This window comes from Zalophus californianus, chromosome 8, assembly GCF_009762305.2.
Source record: "Zalophus californianus isolate mZalCal1 chromosome 8, mZalCal1.pri.v2, whole genome shotgun sequence".
NCBI classification, from domain to species: Eukaryota; Metazoa; Chordata; class Mammalia; order Carnivora; family Otariidae; genus Zalophus; species Zalophus californianus.
The window spans coordinates 67,329,991-67,353,410 of NC_045602.1; the positions used below are offsets into that span (position 1 = coordinate 67,329,991).

Below are 23,420 nucleotides of genomic sequence, written 5' to 3' on the forward strand. Positions count from 1 at the left end.
TACTTAAAACAAAATGTATAATGATGGTAACAGGTTGGCAAGGTATATAGCGAGTATTCCACGTTAGTCTTGTGTCACAGTCCGTTAGCATTGGCTCTTGAAAAGTAGCTGATAGCCACAAAATTAACAGTAAAGTTGTTCATACATTAAAATTTAGTAATCCCAATTCTTAGAATCTATCCTAAGAAAATACATTGCAATATGGAAAAAAATTATATAAATTAAGAATATTTTTAGCACAATAGTGAGAAGTTGAAAGCATTCTAATCAATAGCTGAATATAAAAATGAATCGTGGTATAAAAGGAAATAACGCGACCAAGTATGATGTAGTAAAACAATTTATAATATAATTCATTTACTAGTATAATGAAAATGTTAAGTTACCCCAAAACTGTCAAACTCTACAACATTTAAGAAAAAACCTTTTGAAGCAATAAACGATAAAATATTTCGGTGGGGTTTTTTTCCCCAAATTATTATTGCCTATCTTTATGAATGCTTAGCAGGAATTTTGTGATACCTATTGAGACGATAGCATTTTACTGTTTTTTTTGTTGTTGTTGTTTTCCCAAAACTTGAGTTCCCATTCCATTTTGAAATGGACTGTGCTCTGCTCTACATTTGGTACTTGGGTAAACTGTAGTCTGACAGCAGCCTGTGAAATTCCTAAGAAGTAAACTGGACATAAATCTACAACATACGCCAGTTATACAAATTGACTGTTCTCTATTTGTGTTACCGACGAAAACAGCAGTAGTTTGCAGAGATGCAGAGTCCAGGAAAAATTCATCTTAATGTTAGGCTCTGGTACTGCTTTTACAGTTACAACCCTGATAAGGACAACTGCCGGTCAGTGGGGAAAATAATTTATTGAGACAGTTAATTTTGTATGAAATTTAAGCATTTACTTTGCATAACCCTAATATAGTGGCTTTCATCCATTTTGAGGTCACAGACCTGTTGAGAATCTGATGAAATCTCCCGGAAGAACTGGCAGGAGAGCATTCACACAGTTTGCACACAGAATTCCGGGAAAGTCCCCCGTCCCCCTCCCCGTGCCCCCCTCCCCATGCTCACCACCACCCTCCCAGCCTCCAGCATTCCCCTGAGGGTTAGGATCTCCACTCTCAAAGAAGTGATTATCTCTACAGGTTCGAGAAATGGCTGCTACCACCTTAAGCGGTCTGTTACAGTGTAACTTCCTTACCATGGACAGTCCTATGCAGATTCATTTTGAGCAACTCTGCAAAACGAAGCTGCCGAAGAAAAGAAAGCGAGACCCTGGTTCCGTAGGAGACACGATTCCTTCTGCAGGTAACAGTGCCGGTATAAAATACCCACGTCCGGTCGGGGATTAACCATCCTTACTCGACAAATATTTATTGAATACTTGTATGTCCCTGGGTCTTTGCTAGGTATTGGGAGTAATTGCCCCTGCTTTTAATAAACTTTGCCTACAGTAGGCAAGACCTGGAACAGAAGAGCGAAAATTGAGAGGCACAGAGGAACCTGTGCACTGAGGCATACACCTGTTACAATGAATCCGGTTCATTGATTTCATGTGCCTGCCCACATGAAATCACTTTATATAAAGAGCGGTGTAGAATGAGTTATTTTGGAGAGTGTTAAGTATTTGTTTTTAGATTTTATAGCTTAGGTGTAGATGTACTAGGAAAATACTAAGAAAACAAACAAGCCTTGCTTGTACTTGGAGAGGGAACTGTTCACTACTTCACTGGGCATTTGGTGAGAGGGTGAGAAGAGTCCTCACAGGAGCTTCTACTCTAATTGAGCATGAAGATAAACAGGAGAATCAGATCTGATTATGTCACATTTAAAGAGACGTTTAAACATGATTGTGGGGCGCCTGGCTGACTTGGTCAGTGGAGCATGCAACTCTTGATTTCAGGGTTGTAAGTTCAAGCCCCATGTTGGGTGTAGAGATTACTTAAAAGTAAAATCTTCTTTAAAAAGTAAATAAATAGGAGTGCCTGGGTGGCTCAGTCAGTTAAGCCTCTGCTGTTGGCTCAGGTCATGATCCCAGGATCCTGGGATCGAGCCTCGAGTCGGGCTCCCTGCTCAGCAGGGAGTCTGCTTCTCCTTCTCCCTCTGCCCTTCCGACCCACTTGTGCTCTCTCAAATAAATAAATAAAATCTTTAAAAAATAGTAGCAATAAATAAATAAACACAGTTGTAAAGAGCCATCTGACCTTGCCACTGCTAACTACAGCCACAGGAAGAATGGAAAATATAGAAAGACTCTTAATAAGTAGGAAGCTTATTGAATTTGTAGGAAGTGCTTGGAATGCGAAGCTCTTAAGTGCTGATTATAAGGGGTTCTTAATTAAGTCATATAGTGACCTCATACAATGAATGTTCTGGTTGCTTTGCTTGAGAACTCTATTTTTTAATAATTAAGTACCAAAGTAGTTTTAGGTCTTTGTTATCCCAAATGGCATTATTTATAATTTTATTTCGTATTCCTTTTTTATTAGCTTCAGTTCCCTAGGCACCATATTTCATGTATACAAATATAATACACACAACTTTAATGAAAAACAGGAGAATTTGAAAGCAGTAACTTCTATCACTAGAGAAAGAATAGATCTTTTTAAAAAAGGAATAGAGACCCTGCAGAATACAGACACATTACAGCTCTGTTTTGAGAAATACAGACATTCCTCATATATAGTATGTTTACCTCATGAATTGATCCATTCTGTGGATCCCATTTAGAAAAGTGGGGTCTCATTTTGATTAGAGATTGTTTTAGAATCAGGGATTGCACTTTTGCATATGATATGAATTGATCAAAACTATTATTGTGTAAGTTCTAGCAAATAAGTGACACATTTCTGACCTAGCTATAATTCCACTATCATTGAGGGACAGCTATAGGATGTCTTTAGTTCAGCCTCAAAATCATGTTTTTGGTCTGTGTGCACACAGATGCATTTTAAATGCAGAAATTCATACATTGACAACAACTAGCTTCATCAAAAACTAATTTTATTTCACTGTGACATGTGCAGTAGAGTCCTATAAATATTTGCACCATATATTGGTGTGTTTTGGGTTTTTTTTTTTTTTTTCAGAGTTGGTCAAACGTCATGCTGGGGTGCTAGGACTTGGTGCATGTGTTCTTTCTAGTCCCTATGATGTTCCCACCTGGATGCCCCAGCTCCTTATGAATCTCAGTGCACATCTGAATGATCCGCAGCCTATTGAGGTAAAATTCTTTCTTGTTAGTTTCTTTGCACACCTACTATATTGGTGATGTTTTCGTAAGAAATCATTTTACTAATAATTTCCTGTTCACTCTGGACCTTCTGCTTTGAGAAAGCTGCTACTACTACATCAGCCAGGGCTAAGCCTACTCAACAGTGATGAGTAAGATCTTGTGGAGGCCTTGCTTTCATGTGTATTTGAGATCTTTTGGTAGCAAGGAAATTAATAAAGCTTCTGTCTGTCCCAGTTCAGTGGAAGTAAAATATTGTCAATATTGTCAGGATAGTTAATCTGTATACATTTATTTTACTGACATTTGATACCTAGGAAGTATCTAACTGGGAGCTAATATTAAACAGGAAATTGTGATGGTATTATTTAGAGAACAGCTGTGTCTAAACGGCTGCAAAGACCAATGAGTTTGTCCTTCTCACTTGGGAAATAGACATAGGTGTGTATTGAAACTGGTTTAATAGCACGGTGTAAGTGCCAGGAGCTTGTCCTAAAGCGCAGCTAGTCATTTTAAAGAAGTGAGCTTGGTGGCTTTGCGAAGTTACAATTGGCTTATTGGTTTTGCAGCATTCAGTGAAGTGTGACATCTGAAGTCTAGAAGGATTTTTACGTAGCCAAAATTATCCTAAATATAATCCTAATCTTTCAGAGGTTAAAATAAAATGTATGTGGGTTGCCTACTCTACAGATGACTGTAAAAAAGACCTTATCCAATTTCCGGAGGACGCACCATGACAACTGGCAAGAACACAAACAGCAATTCACAGATGACCAGCTGCTTGTTCTCACCGATCTCCTTGTGTCACCGTGCTATTATGCATAGAAGGGTAAGTCAGCAAAATGCTGAGTTTAAAGAAGTCTGACATCCTCAAGCAGATGTCTTTGGTTGGATGATTGAGACGTGGGTGTTCATAAGTTTTTTCTTTTTGCTGACATTCTTAGATGTCCTTATTTAGATGATAAAAAAATTTGTTAATATGACTTTTGCTATGACCAGTGGAAATTTAAGTTCCCAGGGAATTTTTCTCTGCTTCTCTGCTTCAGGTATTAAGCAGAGAATTGATGTGACTGCTTTTGAACCATTATAAATGAGTGGCCTTAGTAGCCTGGGAATGGTTAGTTTAAAGAAATCTTATTCTTCATTGCCTCCTGAGTTGGGGCCTGGGTATTTTGGGTTGCCCTGAGGACCCTAGGTTGTATACATTTATGAGAACATTTCATCTGGATTCTTAAGTATTTCTTTTCCATCCTGAATTAAAGAGAACACAAACATTTCCACTAGGTTAAGCAGAAAGGAAATTTCACTTACTGGGCTTTCGAGTTGCTTGTCCTGTTGTCTAACCAAGATTTTTTTCCTCCCTGATACAGATGAGTAGTCCTCACTTCAAGCTCTTTTCATCAAAAATTCCAGATCCTCAGGTACCATCTGTGGCGGCTCTCTGCAGGTTTTAAAACTCTGCCTCTGTTGAGCTCTCATCATTTTGGTGGCTTCTGTGTTTGATCCCATTAGTCTCTGTTCCACAGGTTCTCAGCTGCCATTTGATTACCTAACTTGTCTGGAAGTGACTCCAGAATATTGATCACTTTTTCTTTGAGGCATCTGACAAAGCCGCAGTGTCTCAGACTAGAAATAATTACCCAATATGATCATGGCATCCAAGACAAAACAGAGTCTAGAAACTCATTAAGAAACGGTTTACTTGTAATGGAGAATACCTATCTGTAATACAGGTCCCGTCATTTCATTCATCTCAAATTATTTTGAATTTTTTCCAAATGGCTTTGGGTGTAGATGGCAGTAGGGCTGTGGGCCATAAATCGAAGCCTTTGAGAGCCTTGGGTCTGGAGAGCCATGAAAAGGGAAGGAAAAGAGGGCAAGTCTCGAATCTAACCAAGGACCTGATGGAGTGCTCCACCAAGACACAGAAGTGAAGGCTGTGTCCACGTGCTTCCCACAAACTGGAGTTTTTGGTGCTGATTAGAAAGAGCAGTTGCTGAAAAACTGGGGGTTTGGTGAATAAATTTTTGATTGATTGTTGTGTGTGTATACAATGTGTGATTTTGAAAATAAACAACAACAACAATAAAAACCCCGACTGGTTTGATTTTTACCTGTATTCTTCACATATACTGTTTGATCAACCCTCTTTGAAAACTGTTATATTTCACCTAATGGAAGACTGCTGTGTTTGTGGAAATTCTGTAAGTTTTTTTTGTTGTTTTTTTTTCTTTTTTTTGCTTGCAGAATCGTTGAGACTAAATAAGTCTTTATATTTAATTGACTTGTTTATTAATAAATGTTATATAGATGTAAAAGACTGTATAAACTGTAGAGATAGCATTGGCAAGACTTTGTACAGATGCAACCTTTTACACAGCAGCATTGTGTAATTAATTTGTAAAGATTCACATGTAGCTCTTTATTATAGTGATTTTTTGGCTTTTGTACCAATTGAATGCCATTTTTTGTGTTTTTAAATTATTTTCTCTATCTTTTCATGTTACAAAAGCTGAGGTGTGGGGGTTTTGAGTTCATTTATCGTTAGAATGTCTGGATTTTTATGTGACATTTTGTGTGCATCCCTAAATGCAAACACCACATGTTTGCCTATGACACGTTTATAGAATGCAAGGTATCTTCTAGGTTCAAGTAATTCACAAGTTAGTGAATGTCATCTTGCAACACACCCTGTACGGTCTTCCTTAAAGGAACACTACAGTATATTTTTTAGTATCTACTTGCTGAATGACTCCATACAGACCTAAGCACAGCAGAGGTCCTGGTACAGTATTGAATTGTCTGCGTACACAGGCGTAATCCCTGTAAAGAGTAGTGCCAAACTGATGATTTCAATTGTTTAATTAGTTTAAAACCCAATAAATGGATTGTTTTTAACACCTGGCTTTTGTCTTCATTAAGGAAGAGAAGACAGTTCTGTAGGCAGTGATTCTCATGGATTCCTTTTGCATCCATAGATCTGGGTCCATAAATGCATGCCCTCTAACCAAACCAAATTACCTAGATCAGACCTGTCCAGTACAGTGCTACCTATGACTATTTACATATAAATTAAAATCTCATTTTTCCAGTCTCAGTAGCCACATTTCAAGTGCTCATTAGCCACTTGTGGCTAGTGGTTTACCTTACTGAATAGCACAGATGAACGCTTTTATCACAGAAAGTTGTTGGACAGCACTGGTCTAGATCATTGATTCTCACATTGATGTGCCTAAGAATCATGTGGGGGCTTTGTAAAAATGTGAATTTTAATTCATGCTGCTAGCTCATAGTATCAGTGTCTGGCCCTCAGATCACAGTTTAAGTAGTGAGGCTTTACATATATTAACCACTTCAGCTTTTTCTAAAATAAGCTGTATGAAACTATGCCTTAGCAAGGTTCAAGTGGGAACTTTTTTTTTTTTTAATGATTTATTTGACAGGGCACAAGTAGGGGAAGCGGCAGGCTGAGGGAGAGGGAGAAGCAGGCTCCCTGAAGAGCAGGGAGCCCGATCTGACCCCAAGGCATATGCTTAATGACCGAGCTACCCAGGCGCCATTAAGTGGGAACTTTAGAAAATAAAAGCTGGGCACCTGCTGTGACATCTTGGGCTCAGAATTTCTCTGGTTGGGGCTCAGGTGTCAATTTTAGAGCATGCTTGCGTGAGGTGGGGGAGAGGGAGAAGAGAATCCCAAGCAGACCCTGCTGAGCTCGGAGCCCCTTGTGGGCTCCCCATGGGGCTCAATCCCAGAACCCTGAGATCATGACCTGAGCTGAAATTCAGAGTCTAATGCCCAATCCACTGAGCTATCCAGACGCCCCAGGCGTCAATGTCTTTTAAAAGCTTCATATGTTTCAGTTGTGCATCAGAATTCAAAACTTCTGGTGAAGGTTCTTAAGGCCCACTTTAGACCTAGAAACAGGATTCTTTAATCTGAGTTTCTGACATTTGCCCCATGTGATTCTGACACCAGGTGTAGATGTTGCTTATTACCTTGATCCCCCAATCAGGTTATACTGTGAATGACTTAATTGCCTAAATTTTCTACCAGTGGAAGAAGACTTAAAGGGATGCAGGAGAGAAAAGGGGTGGGTGGCTACTACTGTCTAAGGTAGCTCTTAAATGTATATTGTGATAACAAAATGGAGAACAGCAGCGGGAACGGTGTTAAGGATGGAGAAGGCAGGCCAAAGTTGAGAAGTCACTGCTGTCTGGACGTGGAAGACAGTCGAGGTAGGTTCTAGGTTCCTAGGTCGGGGAGGGGGGAAAGTCTTTTTTGAGGTTGTCACACACAATCTAGTTTCTGAATGGATCCTTTAAAAAACAAAGACTTGGGCGCCTGGGTGGCTCAGTCGTTAAGCGTCTGCCTTCAGCTCAGGTCATGATCCCAGGGTCCTGGGATCAGGTCCCACATCGGGCTCCCCGCTCAGTGGGAAGCCTGCTTCTCCCTCTCCCACTCCCCCTGCTTGTGTTCCCTCTCTCACTGTGTCTCTATCTGTCAAATAAATAAAATCTTTAAAAAAAAAATAAAATAAAAAAATAAAAATAAAAAACAAAGACTTTGCAAATTATGTTTCAACATTTAGAAAATTTACCCACCTAGTCTGTTAATGTGAATGAAAGTTTTGGTGAGAAAAATAAGTAGTATGAGAAAGCTGTTTTCAAATACTCCCGATACATGGCATTGCCGAGCCCTTTGGATTGTAAACCAGTTGTGATTAGTAGTGCGGCTGGAGAGGATTACTAAGGAATTTTGTTTTACTGAAAAATCAACTTTTTCTACATAGTCTTCAGAGTTATTTTTGTGCACAGACTATTGTCTTGTTAATATACTTGTGTTCAGTTTTTCCCCAATGTTGAACATCAGGGTTTCCAGTTTTCTCTACTCCAGATTGCATTGCAATGAATATTTTTCATAACTTCAGGGCGCCTGGGTGGCTCAGTGTCCTGGGATCGAGCCCCGAGTGGGGCTCTCTGCTCAAAGGGGAGTCTGCTTCTCCCTCTCCCTCTGTGCTTGCTTGCTCTCTCTCTCTCCCCTCTCTCCCTCAAGTAAATAAAATCTTAAAATATTTTCATAACTAAATGCTTAAAACCTTTTTCAATTATTTCCTCAGGGTAAATTGTGAGGAGTAAAACTTTAGGTCAAGAATCTAAATACTGTAATTGCTCTGATACATTGTTTTCCTACACCTGCACATGTATCAATTTGCATTGCCAATGATAGTATTAGAATGCCTGTTTCCCTACAAATTGATAGCCCCCCTTTTTTTTCAGATTTGAGAGAGTGTGGGTGGGGGAAGGGGGGAAGAGGGAGAGAGAGAATCCCAAGCAGACACCCCGCTGAGTGTAGATTCCCCACTGTATCTCACCACCCTGGGGATCATGACCTGAGCCCAACATCAAGAAGCCAACTGAGCCACGCAGGTACCCCAGCCCATTCATATTTTAACATTTATAGTCAGTCTTGGTTGTTCCTTCGCAGATTTTCCTTTTTTTTTTTTTTTTTACTAAGGCTGTGCTCCATTTGGCACTGTTAACTGGTACATTTTGTAGACATAATTCTAGTAGCTTTAGACTTGCTGATGGTACTAACTAGTTCCTGATTTCCTCTTCTCTAGAATCTTTTACAATTTGGGATTTTTTTTTTCCGGTATAATTTCTCTCAAAGGTGTAACTGATGGCCACCTTCCAGTCCAAACCTATTGTAATCTGTCAGGCGGCCAGATGCCTGGCAATCAGCTGGCGATTGTTCATTCAGTAGCTAATCCACATGGAGGACAGAACTTGGATTAGAATTCTCTAAATACTAATGGGTCTTCTCTTTCAATGGCTTATTTCTAGGGCCCGAGCTCATCATAACTGACAACATAGATTAGAACCGCTACGTTGCAGGTGGTTGGGGAGTGGAGTATTATGCGGGAATTAACTGAAAATTTCTGTCAAGTTTTATCTACACAGGATTCTAATAGCATAGTCAACACCTGGAATGAATGTCTGCTTCATAAATTACCCAGTTTTTTTTTTTTCCTTGATGAAAGCACAGGATACTGGGGGAGATGTTTACACAGAAGTCAAATTCTTTGGTACTTGTTGATACCAAACAGTTCTCCTTAAAAAGATAAACTGCTAGGGGCGCCTGCCTTCGGCTCAGGTCATGATCTCCAGCTCCCCGCTGAGCAGGGAGCCTGTTTCTCTGCCACTACCCCCCGCTCTTGCTCTCTCTCTCAAATAATAAAATCTTTAAAAAAAAAATCAATTCTGTTATGATGACTTCATTTACAAACTCCGTTTCAAAGTACCGAACTGGATGATGACGCCAGCTGAATCTAGGAGACAGAGTATCAGCTGCGGCGCGGAGGCGAAGCCCCGGGCACCGAGGGGGAGCCCCGCCGTCCGCCCGTCCCACGCTCTCCACCCGCTAAGGCCATCGTGGGGGCGGGAAACTCCCCAGCGTTCCCGGCCTGCGGCCCAGCCCGCAGGGCCCTTCTTGCTCCGCGCGCCAGCTCTCGCCTGCCTCCGAGCCCAGGTCCCCGCGCGGCGGAACGGCGAGCCCAGCCCGGGCAGCGGCGCGGCGTGGGAGGCGGAGGGCGGGGCGGCGGCAGCGGCCAGCCCCGGGGGCCAGCGAGGCGCTGAGGGCGCGGGGGGGGGGGACAGGCGGGCGCCGGGGCCTCAGTGTCCGGCGGAGGGGGCGGCGCCGCTGGCGTCTCCGTGACTGCGCCTCCGCGCCCCCTGGCTCGGCTGCTCCGGGGATGCGCCGAGGCGGCGGCGGCGATGGCGATGATGCCTCGAACGCGGCCTCGTCCCGGGCGGCGGGCGGAGCTGGGGTCCGGGCTGCGAGATGGAGGAGGGGGGCGGCGCTGCGGCCACCGGGCAGGTGAGAGGCCGCGGGCCCCGGAGGAGGACGCCCCCGCGGGGGCCGGGAGGGCCGGGCCCCGGGAAGCCGGCGGGGTAGGAGGAGCGCGGCTGCGCTGCTCCAGGCCGGCCGCCGCGCACCTGCCCTGCCGGCGCGGCCTGCGGGGAAGCCATCTCGCCCCCACCTGGCCGGCTCCCCGGGTTCTGCGGGGCCGCGGAACCCGTTGCCCACTGCCCATTCTCCGTCTGAGCCCTCCGCACCCCACCAGCCTTCTGCCGATTCTCTTACAAGCTTCCTGCTCCGGACTAGGCCCTCCTTCCCTTCCGCACCCCGGGGAGCGCCTACCCACCGCCAGTCCCTGGCTAGGTAGGGCCGACCTCCCCTCCCCGAAGCCTCGCTCTCCATCCCCAGACTGGGGGGCCTCCCTAGCCTCCTCATCTCCCTCGTCCACTGATCCTACCCCAACCCGTCAGCTGCTCCGGGCTTCAAGAGGTGGTTGAACTGGGGGGGAAAGAGCGTGGGCTCTGAAATCAGATAAATCTGGCTTGAATTTTAGTGACCTTGGGCAAGTCACCTAACTTCCCTGAGGCTTTTTTCCCTGATCAATACAAATACAATGGGGATAATAGTATAGAACCTTGCTCTCTGTGAGGGTTAGACTGTGAAAATGCCTGTCTTCGAGGAATTTAAGACATTATGAGAAGAAAAAAAAAAAAAGGGAGTTGGAAGAATCCAAGCCAGGAGCTAACTTGTAAAAGCTCCAAATTTTCATATGTAGTAAAATATTAAGGTAGCACACCAGATTTTTCACAGGCTCTTCCCACATCTTAGTGAGAAATCATGGCCACTGTACACAAATTTTCATTTACTATTCCTTGCTTACTAGTTACTTTAGGATCCCTCCTCCTTAGTTGCAACAAGATGCACATAGATATGAATTTATTCTTATTGTGGCTAACATGTCTGCTGAAGACTGGTGTTCCAACTTAAAATTTTTCTGATTTTATGACTTTAATCACCTATTTATGGTGCCAGAAATAAAGAGCAGCTAGTATGCTTGCATTGAAAAGAGCATTGGTACTATTTAGGAGTACCAAATAGGTATTCATTTACCACCCGCTCCCCGCGAATCACTGAGTTTTATAGAGCTACCATCATAACTTCGTTCGAAATTGTGATCTCAGCCTCCTCTTTCTTAGAAGTCCCAGCAGTGGGTTTACTTTTCCTTCATTTCCACCTTTGCTCCTAAAGTTTCTCTGCCAAAACCTTTATTTCTGTTCCGTGTTCTGCTTTTCCTTTTCTTCCCAGCCTCTCATTGCTTTCTTTTTTCCTAATGATCCAATAGGAATGATTTATTTTTTTATTTTTTATTTTTTTTAAAGATTTTATTTATTTATTTGACAGAGAGAGACACACAGAGAGAGAGAGGGAACACAAGCAGGGGGAGTGGGAGAGGGAGAAGCAGGCTTCCTGTGGAGCAGGGAGCCCGATGCAGGGCTCGATCCCAGGACCCTGGGATCATGACCTGAGCCGAAGGCAGACTGAGACACCCAGGCGCCCCAGGAATGATTTATAATTACTTTATGCCACAACCATAATTATCAACCTTGCCTAAAAGGTACATAGAAGTGTGTGTGTGTGTGTGTGTGTGTTCGTTCATATTTTGAGTTCCAGGAACTTAGAGTTGGGAAGGGATTGTACATAGGATTGTACTGAGTGTGAAGTAAAGCTTGATAAAGCTTCTGTTATGTACGTTAACCATCCCATAAATGAAGGCTGCTGTAACTATCTTCTGGCCTGTGGACTGTCCTGATCTCTTTGTCGTTATGTTGAGTTGAACCGAGTGGTGCCCAGTGTCAGCTGTAGAGAGTACCTGCTTAGCTTCAAATCCATGCCCTACCCTGCTTTAAATTAGGAGCTCTCTCTCCAACTCAGTTTCCTTATGTGTAAAATGGGGATGAGTTATACTGTCTCAGGGTTGTGAGGATTCAACAAGTTAATAGCATGGAGCATTGAGAACAGTGCCCGGCATGTCATAAGCATCAACAAAGTTAACATACTATTAATGATACTGATAATTATATTAATGACCTAGAATTCTCTTTTTAAAAAAATCTGAAATATCTTAAATACATTGAAAAAATTATAACTGTGCAGAAAGTGGAAGTTGGTCCTCAGCTCCACCAAATCTTTTTTTTCTCCTGCCTCTTATTCTTGACTAATGTTGGTGCCTCTTCCCCTTGACAGTTCTGTTTCCAAATATCTCCTAGCCTGGGATCTCCATAATTTCCACCACCCCACTTCTTCATTACCACCCACCTACTCGATATTTCTCTTAGCATCAATTCCAGATGCTTCATTCTTCTAATTTCCCAAACCAAATTCCTACTTCTATCTTCACCCCTGTTCATTTCCCTGCCTCCAAAGAGGAAACCCTTCTGGGGCAGGGGGTTTGCTAGAAACAGTAGTATCACCTCTCTGCCTTCCTGCCTCCTCAAATTGAGTTTTCTTTGCTACTTCTCTTTTCATCAGCTAATCCCAATCCTCCAGTTAACAATGAAAAAAGAAACAGTAAAAGGTTGTCTTTTTTACTACATAGCTATCAAAAAGGGTTCAGAAGCAGGCACATGGTCTTTAAGTGAAAACAGTAAGCTTTCTATTATTTTTTAATTCTAATCAAGAAACAAGAGGTCGAGATTTATATTTTTCTCTCACAGAACTTTTATAAGGAAAGTACAGAAAAGCTGGTCTCCCTTGCCAGTGGAGAACTTCATCATATTGTCGGGATCTTCACTGTTTGACCATTGAGAATAAAGAAGAGGCCATTTTCTTCCTTCATAAAGAATATCCATTAGATATATGGACCCACCCAGGATTGAAATTTGTCCACCTGCTACTGAATGCAGAGAGACTTCTGTTCGGGTGGTTCAGACCTGATGCTCAGAGCCCCTAGGAATCCCGCATAGACCTGGCTCCCCTTCCTCTCTGCCCCATGATCCAGCAACTGAAGGGTTAACCCCTGACACAGCTGGAGGCCTCTAGGACCCATTTGGGGCTGGTGGTTAAATATTTGGAACCATCACCCCTGGACCTCCCCAGTGCCGTTGCTTATTCCTAAAATGCTGGATTCAAGCAATACCTTTGTATCGTCAAGAGCATTGCACCAGTCTCTAAGGAACAACTTCAGCTCTCCCACTGGAAGCTTCTTTCAGAGCAGAGTGGGCATCTGGCCACACGGGCCTTTGGGATTTGGAACAACCCAAGATGTGTGAGTGAACTTTAAATCTCACTGAAAAAAAAAAAGTTTAAGGGAATAAAGAGCAAGAAGAAAAAGGTTATTCTTTTAAAGCGGAGGCTAGGTCTTACTCCTCTGCCCGCAGGACATAGCATAGGGCTGGCATAGAGTGTGCACATGACAAATGTAAACTGAGCCAGTGGATGTGTGGGTGGGGTGTTCCTCCTGCTTCAGCATGAGGATATTGCTGTTGGAATAATAATAACTTACCTTTGTACAGCAGCTGAGAATCGACAGGTGCTTTGCACCTCGTAAATCTCAGATATAATTGACTCCCATCAATGCTTTCATTTTTTCCTCTCAAATACAGTCCACAAAATGTTTTCCAAAGGAAGATAGGGAGTTGGCCAAGAAATTACCAGCAGGGAGAAGAAATTATAAATAATGGAAAACAAAGGCTTGTTCCTAGGGAAAGAAATAGGATTTGTTAGTGATTTGTGGGGGCCACAGTATACTTCAGCAATACCCTCTGGCTTGTATCTCAAGCACGTGCTGTAAGAGCGACTCCCGTCCTCCCAGCCTGTCTTCCTCCCTGTCCCTGCCCCTCCCCCCACAGCGAGCTCCTCGTCACCGCCACTCCCTTCAACTTCCACCCCAGGGTGGATTAGGTTCCCCTCCTCTTACTTCCACAGCACCCTGCTCTCATGTGATTTACCACATTAGGCTATAAGTAGGGTGAGATCTCTTTGGTGGAGAAGTTATGTTCTTGGATCTCCCATGTGAGGCACTGGGAGTATTTCTAAAAGTAACATTTGCTTACCCTTCCATCAGAAAAAGGTGGGGCCCAGGAATCTGCTTTTTTTTAACCCACTCTCCAGGTGACAGGTGACGCTTAAAGGATTTTGCAAACCGCTATTCCGGGAAACCTGAAATTATACCTGGAAGAATGTACTTTGAGGTGTTTGTGTCTTTTTGGTGTTGGGCCTCGTGAGGAGAAATGCTTTCTATGCGTCAGGTCAGAGCTAAAAAACTCCAGTCCTTTTGTACAAAATCCTGAGATCACTCTGCTTTCTACATTAATTCTGTTTCTGGGTGTGCATTTCTGTGTGCAGGCTTCTCTGCCCCGGGGCTCTTGTGTCACATGTGGCACAGCTGTGAGTCGAGGCCCTGACCCCCTTCCCCCAGAAGGAAGAGTCCTTCCTGTCTGAAGATGAACTCCACGGAGCCCCTTGAGGATGCTCCCAACGGCACGTTGCTGCGCGCGCCTCGCTCCCAGGGAGGAAACAGCACCGCCATCCCGGGGGACCTCCAGCACCTCATCCACACGGCCACTCTGGTCACCTGTACTTTCCTGCTGGCGGTCATCTTCTGCCTGGGCTCTTATGGCAACTTCATTGTCTTCTTGTCCTTCTTTGATCCAGCCTTCCGCAAGTTCAGAACCAACTTTGATTTCATGATCCTCAACCTGTCCTTCTGTGACCTCTTCATCTGTGGAGTGACCGCCCCCATGTTCACCTTCGTGCTCTTCTTCAGCCCCGCCAGGAACATCCCAGACGCTTTCTGCTTCACCTTCCACGTCACCGGTTCGGGCTTCATCATCATGTCCCTCAAGACCGTGGCGGTGATTGCCCTGCACCGGCTCCGCATGGTGCTGGGGAAGCAGCCCAATCGCACTGCCTCCTTTCCCTGCACCGTGCTTCTCACTCTGCTTCTCTGGGCCACCAGTTTCACGCTGGCCACCCTGGGCACGCTGAAAACCAGCAAGTCCCACCTCTGCCTTCCCATGTCCAGTCTGACGGCCGCAGAAGGAAAAGCCATTGTGTCTCTGTACGTGGTGGACTTCACCTTCTGCGTGGCCGTGGTGTCGGTCTCCTACATCATGATTGCGCAGACGCTGTGGAAGAACGCTCAAGTCAGGAAGTGCCCCCCCGTAGTCACCGTGGATGCTTCCAGACCGCAGCCTTTCATGGGGGCCCCCAGGAAGGGAGGCGGCGATCCCGTGCAGTGTACCATGCCGGCTCTCTACAGGAACCAGAATTACAACAAGCTGCAGCACATTCAGACCCACGGATACACCAAGAGTCTTAACCAGGTGCCCCCCCCGGCAGCCAGCCGGCTCCAGCTCGTGTCGGCTGTCAATTTGTCCACGGCTAAGGACTCCAAGGCAGTGGTCACCTGTGTGATTATTGTGCTGTCCGTCCTGGTGTGCTGTCTCCCCCTGGGGATTTCCTTGGTGCAGGTGGTCCTGTCCAGCAATGGGAGCTTCATCCTCTACCAGTTTGAACTGTTTGGATTTACCCTTATATTTTTCAAGTCAGGATTAAACCCTTTTATATATTCTCGAAACAGCGCGGGGTTGAGAAGGAGAGTGCTCTGGTGCCTCCGGTACCTCGGCCTGGGTTTTTTCTGCTGCAAACAGAAGACTCGACTTCGAGCCATGGGGAAAGGGAACCTGGAGGTCAACAGAAACAAGTCGTCCCATCATGAAACAAACTCCGCCTACATGTTGTCTCCAAAGCCCCAGAAGAAATTTGTGGACCGGGCTTGCGGCCCAAGTCACTCGAGGGAAAGTGTGGTCAGTCCCAAGATCTCTGCTGGGCACCAGCCCTATGGTCAGAGCAGCTCAACCCCCATCAACACCCGCATCGAACCGTACTACAGCATTTATTATAGCAGCCCCTCCCAGGAAGAGAGTGTGCCGCCGAACTTACCGCCAGTAAACTCTTTGGGATTTGCCAATTCCTATATTGCCATGCATTATCACACCACTAATGATTTAATGCACGAATACGACAGTACGCCGGCCAAGCAGATCCCAGTGCCCTCTGTGTAGTGTCCTGGAGGCTGGAGACCCTTGGGCAAACTGTTGGTGTTTCGGGTACTAACTGATTTCTTTTTCACTTTCGTGAGACCAGCGGTAGATGAAAACGTCAAGATTCAGCAGAACAGTTGGCAGTTATGATCATCTTCTGTCTCAAGTATTGGCATCTACTGATTTGCTTTGTGGTTTCCTGACATTTTAAGATTTGATGTAAAAATTTATAATTTAGCTTTTTACCCTGACCTGTGCTCCGATCTTTGATACTAAACTTTTAAATAGATGCCAGGAATGATCATGCTAGTGTATTCAAGGAGAATGAACTGATTGTGACCATTTGAGTCCGTGTTCAGGGTCTTCAAAGTACACCTGAGCTGGATTTTTTAAACAATGTGAAGGGATGATCTTCACTGAGGTGAATTTTTTTATTAATTGAACTATAAATTTTGATTCTTTGAAGTGTTCAAATGGGGAACAATACACTTTTTTTGGTAGCAGGTTTATCTGAATAAATAATCTATTGTCAAAGCAGAAAATCAGAAATATATTCTCGGTAATTACTTACCCAGGACACACACAGGCTTTAGGTACTTTGCTTTCCTAAGACAGTCCACCAGGTATTATGATTACTACCATTTCTTATGATAGACACTATTACTTTGTGGGAATTGACTAGCTGTATCATTCGGTTTTTTTTTTTTAAAGAAATATGTTTTTGCTTGCTAAAAATGAATTATTCTATTTTGGAATGAGCTTACCCAAGAATCCTAGTGAAGAGAACTGCACTTGTAGTAGAGGAATGTGATTTCTGGGAGCAGAAGCACTAACTGGGGTCCTCTGAGCCAGGGTATGGAGATGTGGGGAGCAATCTGGACTGCTGTTGTGTGTTAGATGATCTTCATTACTGCTTAAGAAGGTGTGAGAATGAGATCGGGAGTATTCTGATTTACACGTTCCTTCTGTGTGAGGATGATTTGCTAACAAGCTGACAGAGAGTATCCAAGTAACTATTTAAAAATAATTTTTTTTTCTTTGTTTAAATATCACTGCGGTAGAAAAATTCTTAAGATTATCTGTTTGCAAACTAATTGTTTTATTTCTCTCCCATTAATCTTGGCGACAGGCAATAAAGAAAACTAGATTACATATTTCTATACCTGGAACTAATTTTATGGTCTACTCTGTGATTCCTAGCATAACAACCATAAATTCATATTTTTATGTAAAAATATTTTCATTGTACAGTTAGCTTTTGAACTTGCTACAATTTTGGAACTATAGCTGTTAGACTCAAGATGAGCATCAAGATCCAAAACTAGCTTTAGAAATTGATATATTTCAGAGCTGTTACTGCAGGTTGGAAGGAGCTTTGTTGTTTTGGGTGAAAGGGATTCAATGTAGAGCTCCCTCTCCAGGCTGTTGCCAAATACAAGAGCGCCCCGAGTTGTAGAGAAGACAGTAGATGCTCAGCTGGAGCTCTGCACAGCCTCATCCAACAGCCGCCTTCCAGCACCGACCAGTCATTCTGTTTGTGAGGCTTAAGTATGAGATATGGGTTTTATTTTATTTTTAAATTCACCTTTTGGGACTTTGTCCTTCCCTTCCTTCTCTCCTTTCTTCCTTTAGTTTTGCTATTTAAATTTTCTAACAGAAGAGAAAATATCCACTCTGTCACATTTTTTTTCTTGTTTGTAATTGAATGCTATTTTTGGAAGTCACTATAACCTATTTCAATTATGCTTTTATATTTTTAATACAACACTGTTTCCATTTATTAATACTCCCATGAGATAGGTTAGTATATTACCCCTTTTTAATAAAGAACTAAGAAATCTAATATCCTCTCCCAAGATCATTTGAAGATAATTCTAATTAGGAATTAGACTTTTGTCTAAATTTAGAAGTGGGCATTTATTCCAATAAGCCAAACAGCATTATAATTAATAAGATTAATCAAGAAGATACTTCATACTTTTTAAGGTATGTATCTCTTTTTTGGCTAGGCATTTCCAGTGTGACTCAATAAAAGATTTTTTTAAAAGTAATTTCTACTTGTAAAATTTGAACTGACAGGTTTCTTGTATGACCTTTGAGTTTGAGATGACCCATCTTTGGGAGGTAAAAGTTATAATATAAAGAAAAGTAAGCATGCGTATATGAGGTATTCAGTCTCTTTATGCTCATCAAGGAATTGCTGATTTAACTTGCATGAAATACATGTTGGGCTAGATTCTTAGCCCTCCTTCACATCTATCTCTACATCTGTGTGGAGATACAGAGACAGATAAAACTTATCTCTTCGTAAGTTATATATGTCTATCTGTAGAGGGAGATATGGATAGACATATATAACTTCTCTATAAGGGCTATATTGAGAACTAAAAATAATGAGAATTCGGTTGAATATGACTAATTATTAGCAGGGTATATTAATTAGTTCTCTTGATGCTTTACTGTGATGCAAAGTGTGTGATGTATTTCAAACATTTTATAATAGTTCTGATGTTAACCTTTAGGCCAGATTTGTATTTCTGATGCTTTTAATGTTCTTTTAAAATAATGTTTGGAAAATAAAAGTATTGAAAACCCTAACATTTCTGAACATCAGATTGCAGTACTATTACTTTCCCGTCCAATCATTTGAAAACCATCAGAGAAAAGTAGTGATGGTTATTGCACAATGGATAAAAATATGTTGACCCTCAGCATTTTCTTCCTTAAGAGATGAAATAATTGTGGGTTTTTTTTTTTAATTTTTTTTAAAGTAAGCTCTATGCCCAATGTGCCATTCAAACCTACAGTCCTGAGATCCAAAGTCTCATGCTCTACCGACTGAGCCAGTCAGGTGCCCTGAGTCCCCAGGATCTCTTCAATGGTTCCAGAGAGTTCTCTGGCTCAAGATCAGCGCTGCATCTGCCAGGCAATATTGATGATCTCATCAAAAGTGGCGTTTCCACTGTGCTTAATGTTTTCTTGCTTCTTCCTGTCTTTTGGTGGTTCCTTGAGGGCTTTGATAATCAGGGCGGAGGCAGAAGGTACCACTTCAATCTGGGCCTGTCCGTTCTGAATGGTCAGTTTCACTGTAATCCTCAGACCCTTCCAATCTCTGGTTCCCGTGGCGATGTCATCACTGATCATTTTTGGAGACAGACCCACTGGGCCGATCTTCGGGGCCAAGGCAGACATGGCACCGACTTCCCCACTTGTTCACCTCAGGTATATGACTTTGATCTCGTTGGGGTTAAAAATTTTAGGCAGCACGGTGGAGGTGGCTGGTTTTGGATGAACTCAGATTCAGGATGACCAAAGACAGTTGTACCTTCACCTCCTCCAAGCTAAAAGCCAAAAGCAAAAATGCGTATCCTAGAATTGGTAATCTATATGAGGTGTATAAGCTGGGGAGAAAGCTCAAAATTACAGTCCCTTGATAAATAATTTAAGGATCCTTCTTTGAAACCAGTATTTTTTTTTTCAAAGATTTTATTTATTTGACAGAGAGAGACGCAGCGAGAGAGGGAACACAAGCAGGGGGAGCAGGAGAGGGAGAAGCAGGCTTCCCGCGGAGCAGGGAGCCCGATGTGGGGCTCGATCCCAGGACCCTGGGATCATGACCTGAGCAGAAGGCAGACGCCCAACGACTGAGCCACCCAGGCGCCTCTGAAACTAATATTTTGAGTAGTTTCTTGGCTAGCAACTCTACATCCGGGAGCAATGTCCTCCTAAGATTCCAGGTGGGAATTCTTTTACAAAGTGGGAAGGGGGCAGTAACAGATGGGAGGTGGTGAAGAAAAAGCAGCACGAGGTCCTGCAGAGTTAAAGCACAGGAGCCTTTTCCTTTTTTTTTTTTTTTTTTAAGATTTTTATTTTAAGTAATCTCTACACCCAACGTGGGGCTTGAACTCACAACCCCAAGATCAAGAGTCCCATGCTCTTCCAACTGAGCCAGCCAGGCACCCTGGTACAGAAGTGTTCTTAAACACCTCAGTTTTGGGGTCCTAAGAATGAGCATCTGTAAGCCTCCCTTTTTCATTTTCGAGTTATTCACACCCTAGTTCAAAGATTTCCACTCTAGGCCACTAGCAGCACTCCTTGGGTGCTGGCAGTCTTGGGTTCCTGTCCAGATCTGACTTGTGATTATAGCTCATTCTTAAATAATTCTCCCGTAATCTAGCCAGGCCAGGTCATGGAGTCTCCCCTTTCAAAGCCACCCTCTTCATTCACAGTTCAGGGGCAATGTGTACCCGGTGAGATTTTTGACTCCCAGAGAGACCTGTGTTTTCTCCCGTATCCACTAAAAGCTTTGTTTTTCTTTTCCATTAACAAAAGAAGCCTATGGTCCCACCAGAGGAACTTGAACCACCATTCTCCTACTGGAGCTGAAGGAAGGCCTAGAGTCAGTGAATATCCCAGGCCTATGGAATGGTAAGAGAGACAGGCAGGCTGCCAGGAAAAGGCTCATCTCCATTAGAGATCCAGGCTCTAGAGAGGCCAGGCCTGGACCGAGCCTAGAACACAAAGTGGCAAACTTCACCATCTGGAGGACTCTGCTGGTGCAGATGACTGCCGGCTGAGCTTCAGTGGGCTCAGCCCAGCTGCACTGGCCCAAATGTGATGAGATGCAGGAGAGCCAAAGTCACTTACGGGAGCAAACACAATGACCCCTTGAAGCCAGATGGAGTAATCTTTGAGAGGCTGAAGAAGGGAAAGGAGGAGGAGGAAGATAGTAAAATAGCCCCCTATTCCCTCCCCCCGCCTCTAAAGATGGAACTGTAAACTGAGAAGCAGGTGCTGGTAGTAATTATGATGATTTTCCATCTTCTGGCTTTCCATACCATTTAAATGCTAATGACATTCAATTTTATATCTCTAGTCCTAACCTCTCCCTGAACTCCATGCTGGTCTATCCAATTGCCTCTTCAACATCTCCACTTGGATGGCTAATAGGCATCTCAAATTTTAACATGTGCAAAACTGAACTCTTGATTCAACCCCACTCTTTACCAAACTTGGGGCTCCTGCTGTTTTATTATCTCAGTAAATGGCATGGCAATTACCCAGTTGCACAGCTCAATTTGTTGGGTCCTTAACTATTTCTCTTGAACATCCCATTCAATTCGTTGGGACAAATCCTGAATTATCTTGAAAATAAACTCTGAATCCAACTACTTTTTTTTTTAAGATTTTATTTATTCATTTGAGACACAGAGATACAAAGAGAGAGACCATCAGCAGGGGGAGAGGGAGAAGCAGGCTCCCCGCTGAGCCAGGCCCAATGTGGGGCTTGATTCCAGGACCTTAGGATCATGACCTGAGCCAAAGGCAGACGCTTAACCATCTGAGCCACCCAGGCGCCCCTGAATCCAATTACTTTTTAGCTCTTCATCCCCTTCCCCTCTAGCCCATGTGCCCATCATTTCTCACTCGGAGTATGAAACCCGCCTCATAGCCATTTCCCAGCTTCCAGGCTCTCTCTTCCTGTAGTCTTCCTGCTTTGTAACTAGGGACACTGCAGGTAAATCATGTTTGCCACTCTCCTGATTAAAACTTAGAACAACATCTGAACTCCTTGCCCAGACCTGTGTGGCCCTAATGTTCCGGCCCTTGGTTTCCTCTCTGTCCCTATTTGCTTTCACTTGCACCCTACCTAATATGCTTGGGATGCAACAAGCTTTCTGGCTCTTTCTCACATGACTCAGTTTTGTTCCCATGTCAGGGAATTAATTCCCCCAGAAATACTTCAGCCTGGAATGGTCTTCCCCACTGGCCTTTCCTAGTTGCCATACTCAACAGAGTTCTCACTCCATCACTGTCTATCCTTCTGCCATATTTTATTCTTTTCATGTTTCCTATCATTACTCAACATTATGCTACTGTATGAGTCTGCTTGGGCTGCCATAACAAAATACCACAGCCTAGGTGGCTTAAGTAACAGAAATTTATTTCCTCATAATTCCGGAGGCCCGAAGTCCAAGGTCAATACGCCATCAGTGTTGATTTCTTGTGAGCCCTCTTTCCCCGGTTTGTAGGAGATCACCTTCTCATTGTGTCCTCACATGGCCTTTCTCTGTGCATGCAGGGAAAGAGAGGGGGGGGGAGGGAGGGAGAGTGTTGGGGGTCGGGGGCTCTCGGGGTGTCTCCTCCTCTTATGTGGACACCATTCCTATCAGATTAGGGCTCCACCCTTTTGACCTCATTTGCCCTTAATTACCTCCTTAAAATCCTTATCTGCAAACAGAGTCACATTGGTAGTTAGAGCTTCAAATATGATTTTTTTTGGGGGGGTGGGAGGGGACACAATTCAGTCCATAACAGTTATGTATAATTGTTTACTGGCTGTTTCCCCATTAGAATAAAGCACTAATAGGGCAAAAATTATGTCTATTTTGTGCAGCACTGTATCCCTAGTACCTCTCAGTCCTTGGCCTAGATGAGCTGTGAGGGTGTAACTGTTGAATGAATGAGTCAAATAATAAATGATAGAATGGCTGAAGCCTGGAAGTGATATCAACCCAAATCTCTATCTGGCTGGCTTAGTTTCCCCATGTTTGGTGTTTTTCCGTATCCCTCTCTACATTCCCAGGGTGGTTATCAGCAGGACTCTGATGAAAGGGGACACAGGTCTTAGGGGCGCCTGGGTGGCTCAGTCATTACATGTCTGCCTTCGGCTCAGGCCATGATCCCAGTCCTGGGATCGAGCCCCACATCAGGCTCCCTGCTCCGCGGGAAGCCTGCTTCTCCCTCTGACCCTCCCCCCTCTCATGTGCTCTCTCTCTCTCTCATTCTCGCTCTCTCAAATAAATAAATAAAATCTTTTTGAAAAAAAAAATAAAGGGGCCACGGGTCTTGATTTAGAATTTCTGACTGTTTCCTCAGGGAACCAGCTCTGAGGGCCTCTTTTCCCAGGGGACCACCCTGGCTGCCTAGGAGTGGCCAGACAACCTGCATTCATCTCACTGGAATTCTTTGGCTCATTATGCAGCCTGAGGACATTGAAGATGAAAGGAAAGTCTTCAGCAACCACAGAGAAGTTCAAGGAGAAAAGAGGTAACTGGTTCTTGTAGGGAGAGGAGGGAGAATACCAATTACCTTTATTAAAGGATATGGCAATTTGAAAAAAAAAAAAAGATTGCAGATTTAGTGAAATCCTGCTTTCCATAAAGAGATAGTTCACAGGTAATCTCTCTAGGTCCAATGCCTTTGAGATTAATTTTGCCAAAGTAAAAATATCACTTATGGAGAAATGAATGAATTTTCCCTCCTCTACTCCAGTAA

The 23,420-nt window shown here is 43.6% G+C and overlaps 2 protein-coding genes across 12 annotated transcripts in view; both read left to right on the plus strand.

The window, feature by feature from the left end:
• The window catches only part of PSME4 (proteasome activator subunit 4), a 109,020-nt gene extending 102,888 nt beyond the window's left edge, over positions 1-6,132 (plus strand). For 3 of the 6 annotated variants that reach the window (XM_027620484.2, XM_027620482.2, XM_027620483.2), the window contains 4 exons: positions 1,154-1,316; positions 3,098-3,231; positions 3,931-4,069; positions 4,611-6,132. In XM_027620484.2, coding sequence (XP_027476285.1) covers positions 1,154-1,316; positions 3,098-3,231; positions 3,931-4,065 — 432 coding nt within the window. In that variant the 3' untranslated portion in view covers positions 4,066-4,069; positions 4,611-6,132. The other 3 variants (XM_027620485.2, XR_003524424.2, XM_027620487.2) reach the window with 3 other exon arrangements.
• Positions 6,133-9,901: 3,769 nt separating this feature from the next.
• Positions 9,902-18,752, plus strand: GPR75 (G protein-coupled receptor 75). Of its 6 annotated transcripts, XM_027623007.2 has the most exons (4): positions 9,902-10,116; positions 12,813-13,363; positions 14,209-14,345; positions 14,443-18,752. In XM_027623007.2, exon 4 carries the CDS (start codon positions 14,541-14,543, stop codon positions 16,161-16,163), a length of 1,623 nt encoding a protein of 540 aa, XP_027478808.1. In that variant the 5' UTR covers positions 9,902-10,116; positions 12,813-13,363; positions 14,209-14,345; positions 14,443-14,540; the 3' UTR covers positions 16,164-18,752. The 6 variants fall into 6 exon arrangements, with proteins under 6 accessions (XP_027478808.1, XP_027478807.1, XP_027478806.1 ...); XM_027623006.2 differs by lacking the exon at positions 14,209-14,345; XM_027623009.2 differs by lacking the exons at positions 9,902-10,116; positions 14,209-14,345 and adding an exon at positions 10,241-10,461.
• Positions 18,753-23,420: the final 4,668 nt, after the last annotated feature.

Excerpts from the sequence above, each read along its gene's own strand:
- GPR75 (XM_027623007.2), top strand. The coding sequence starts at position 14,541 with ATGAACTCCACGGAGCCCCTTGAGGATGCTCCCAACGGCACGTTGCTG.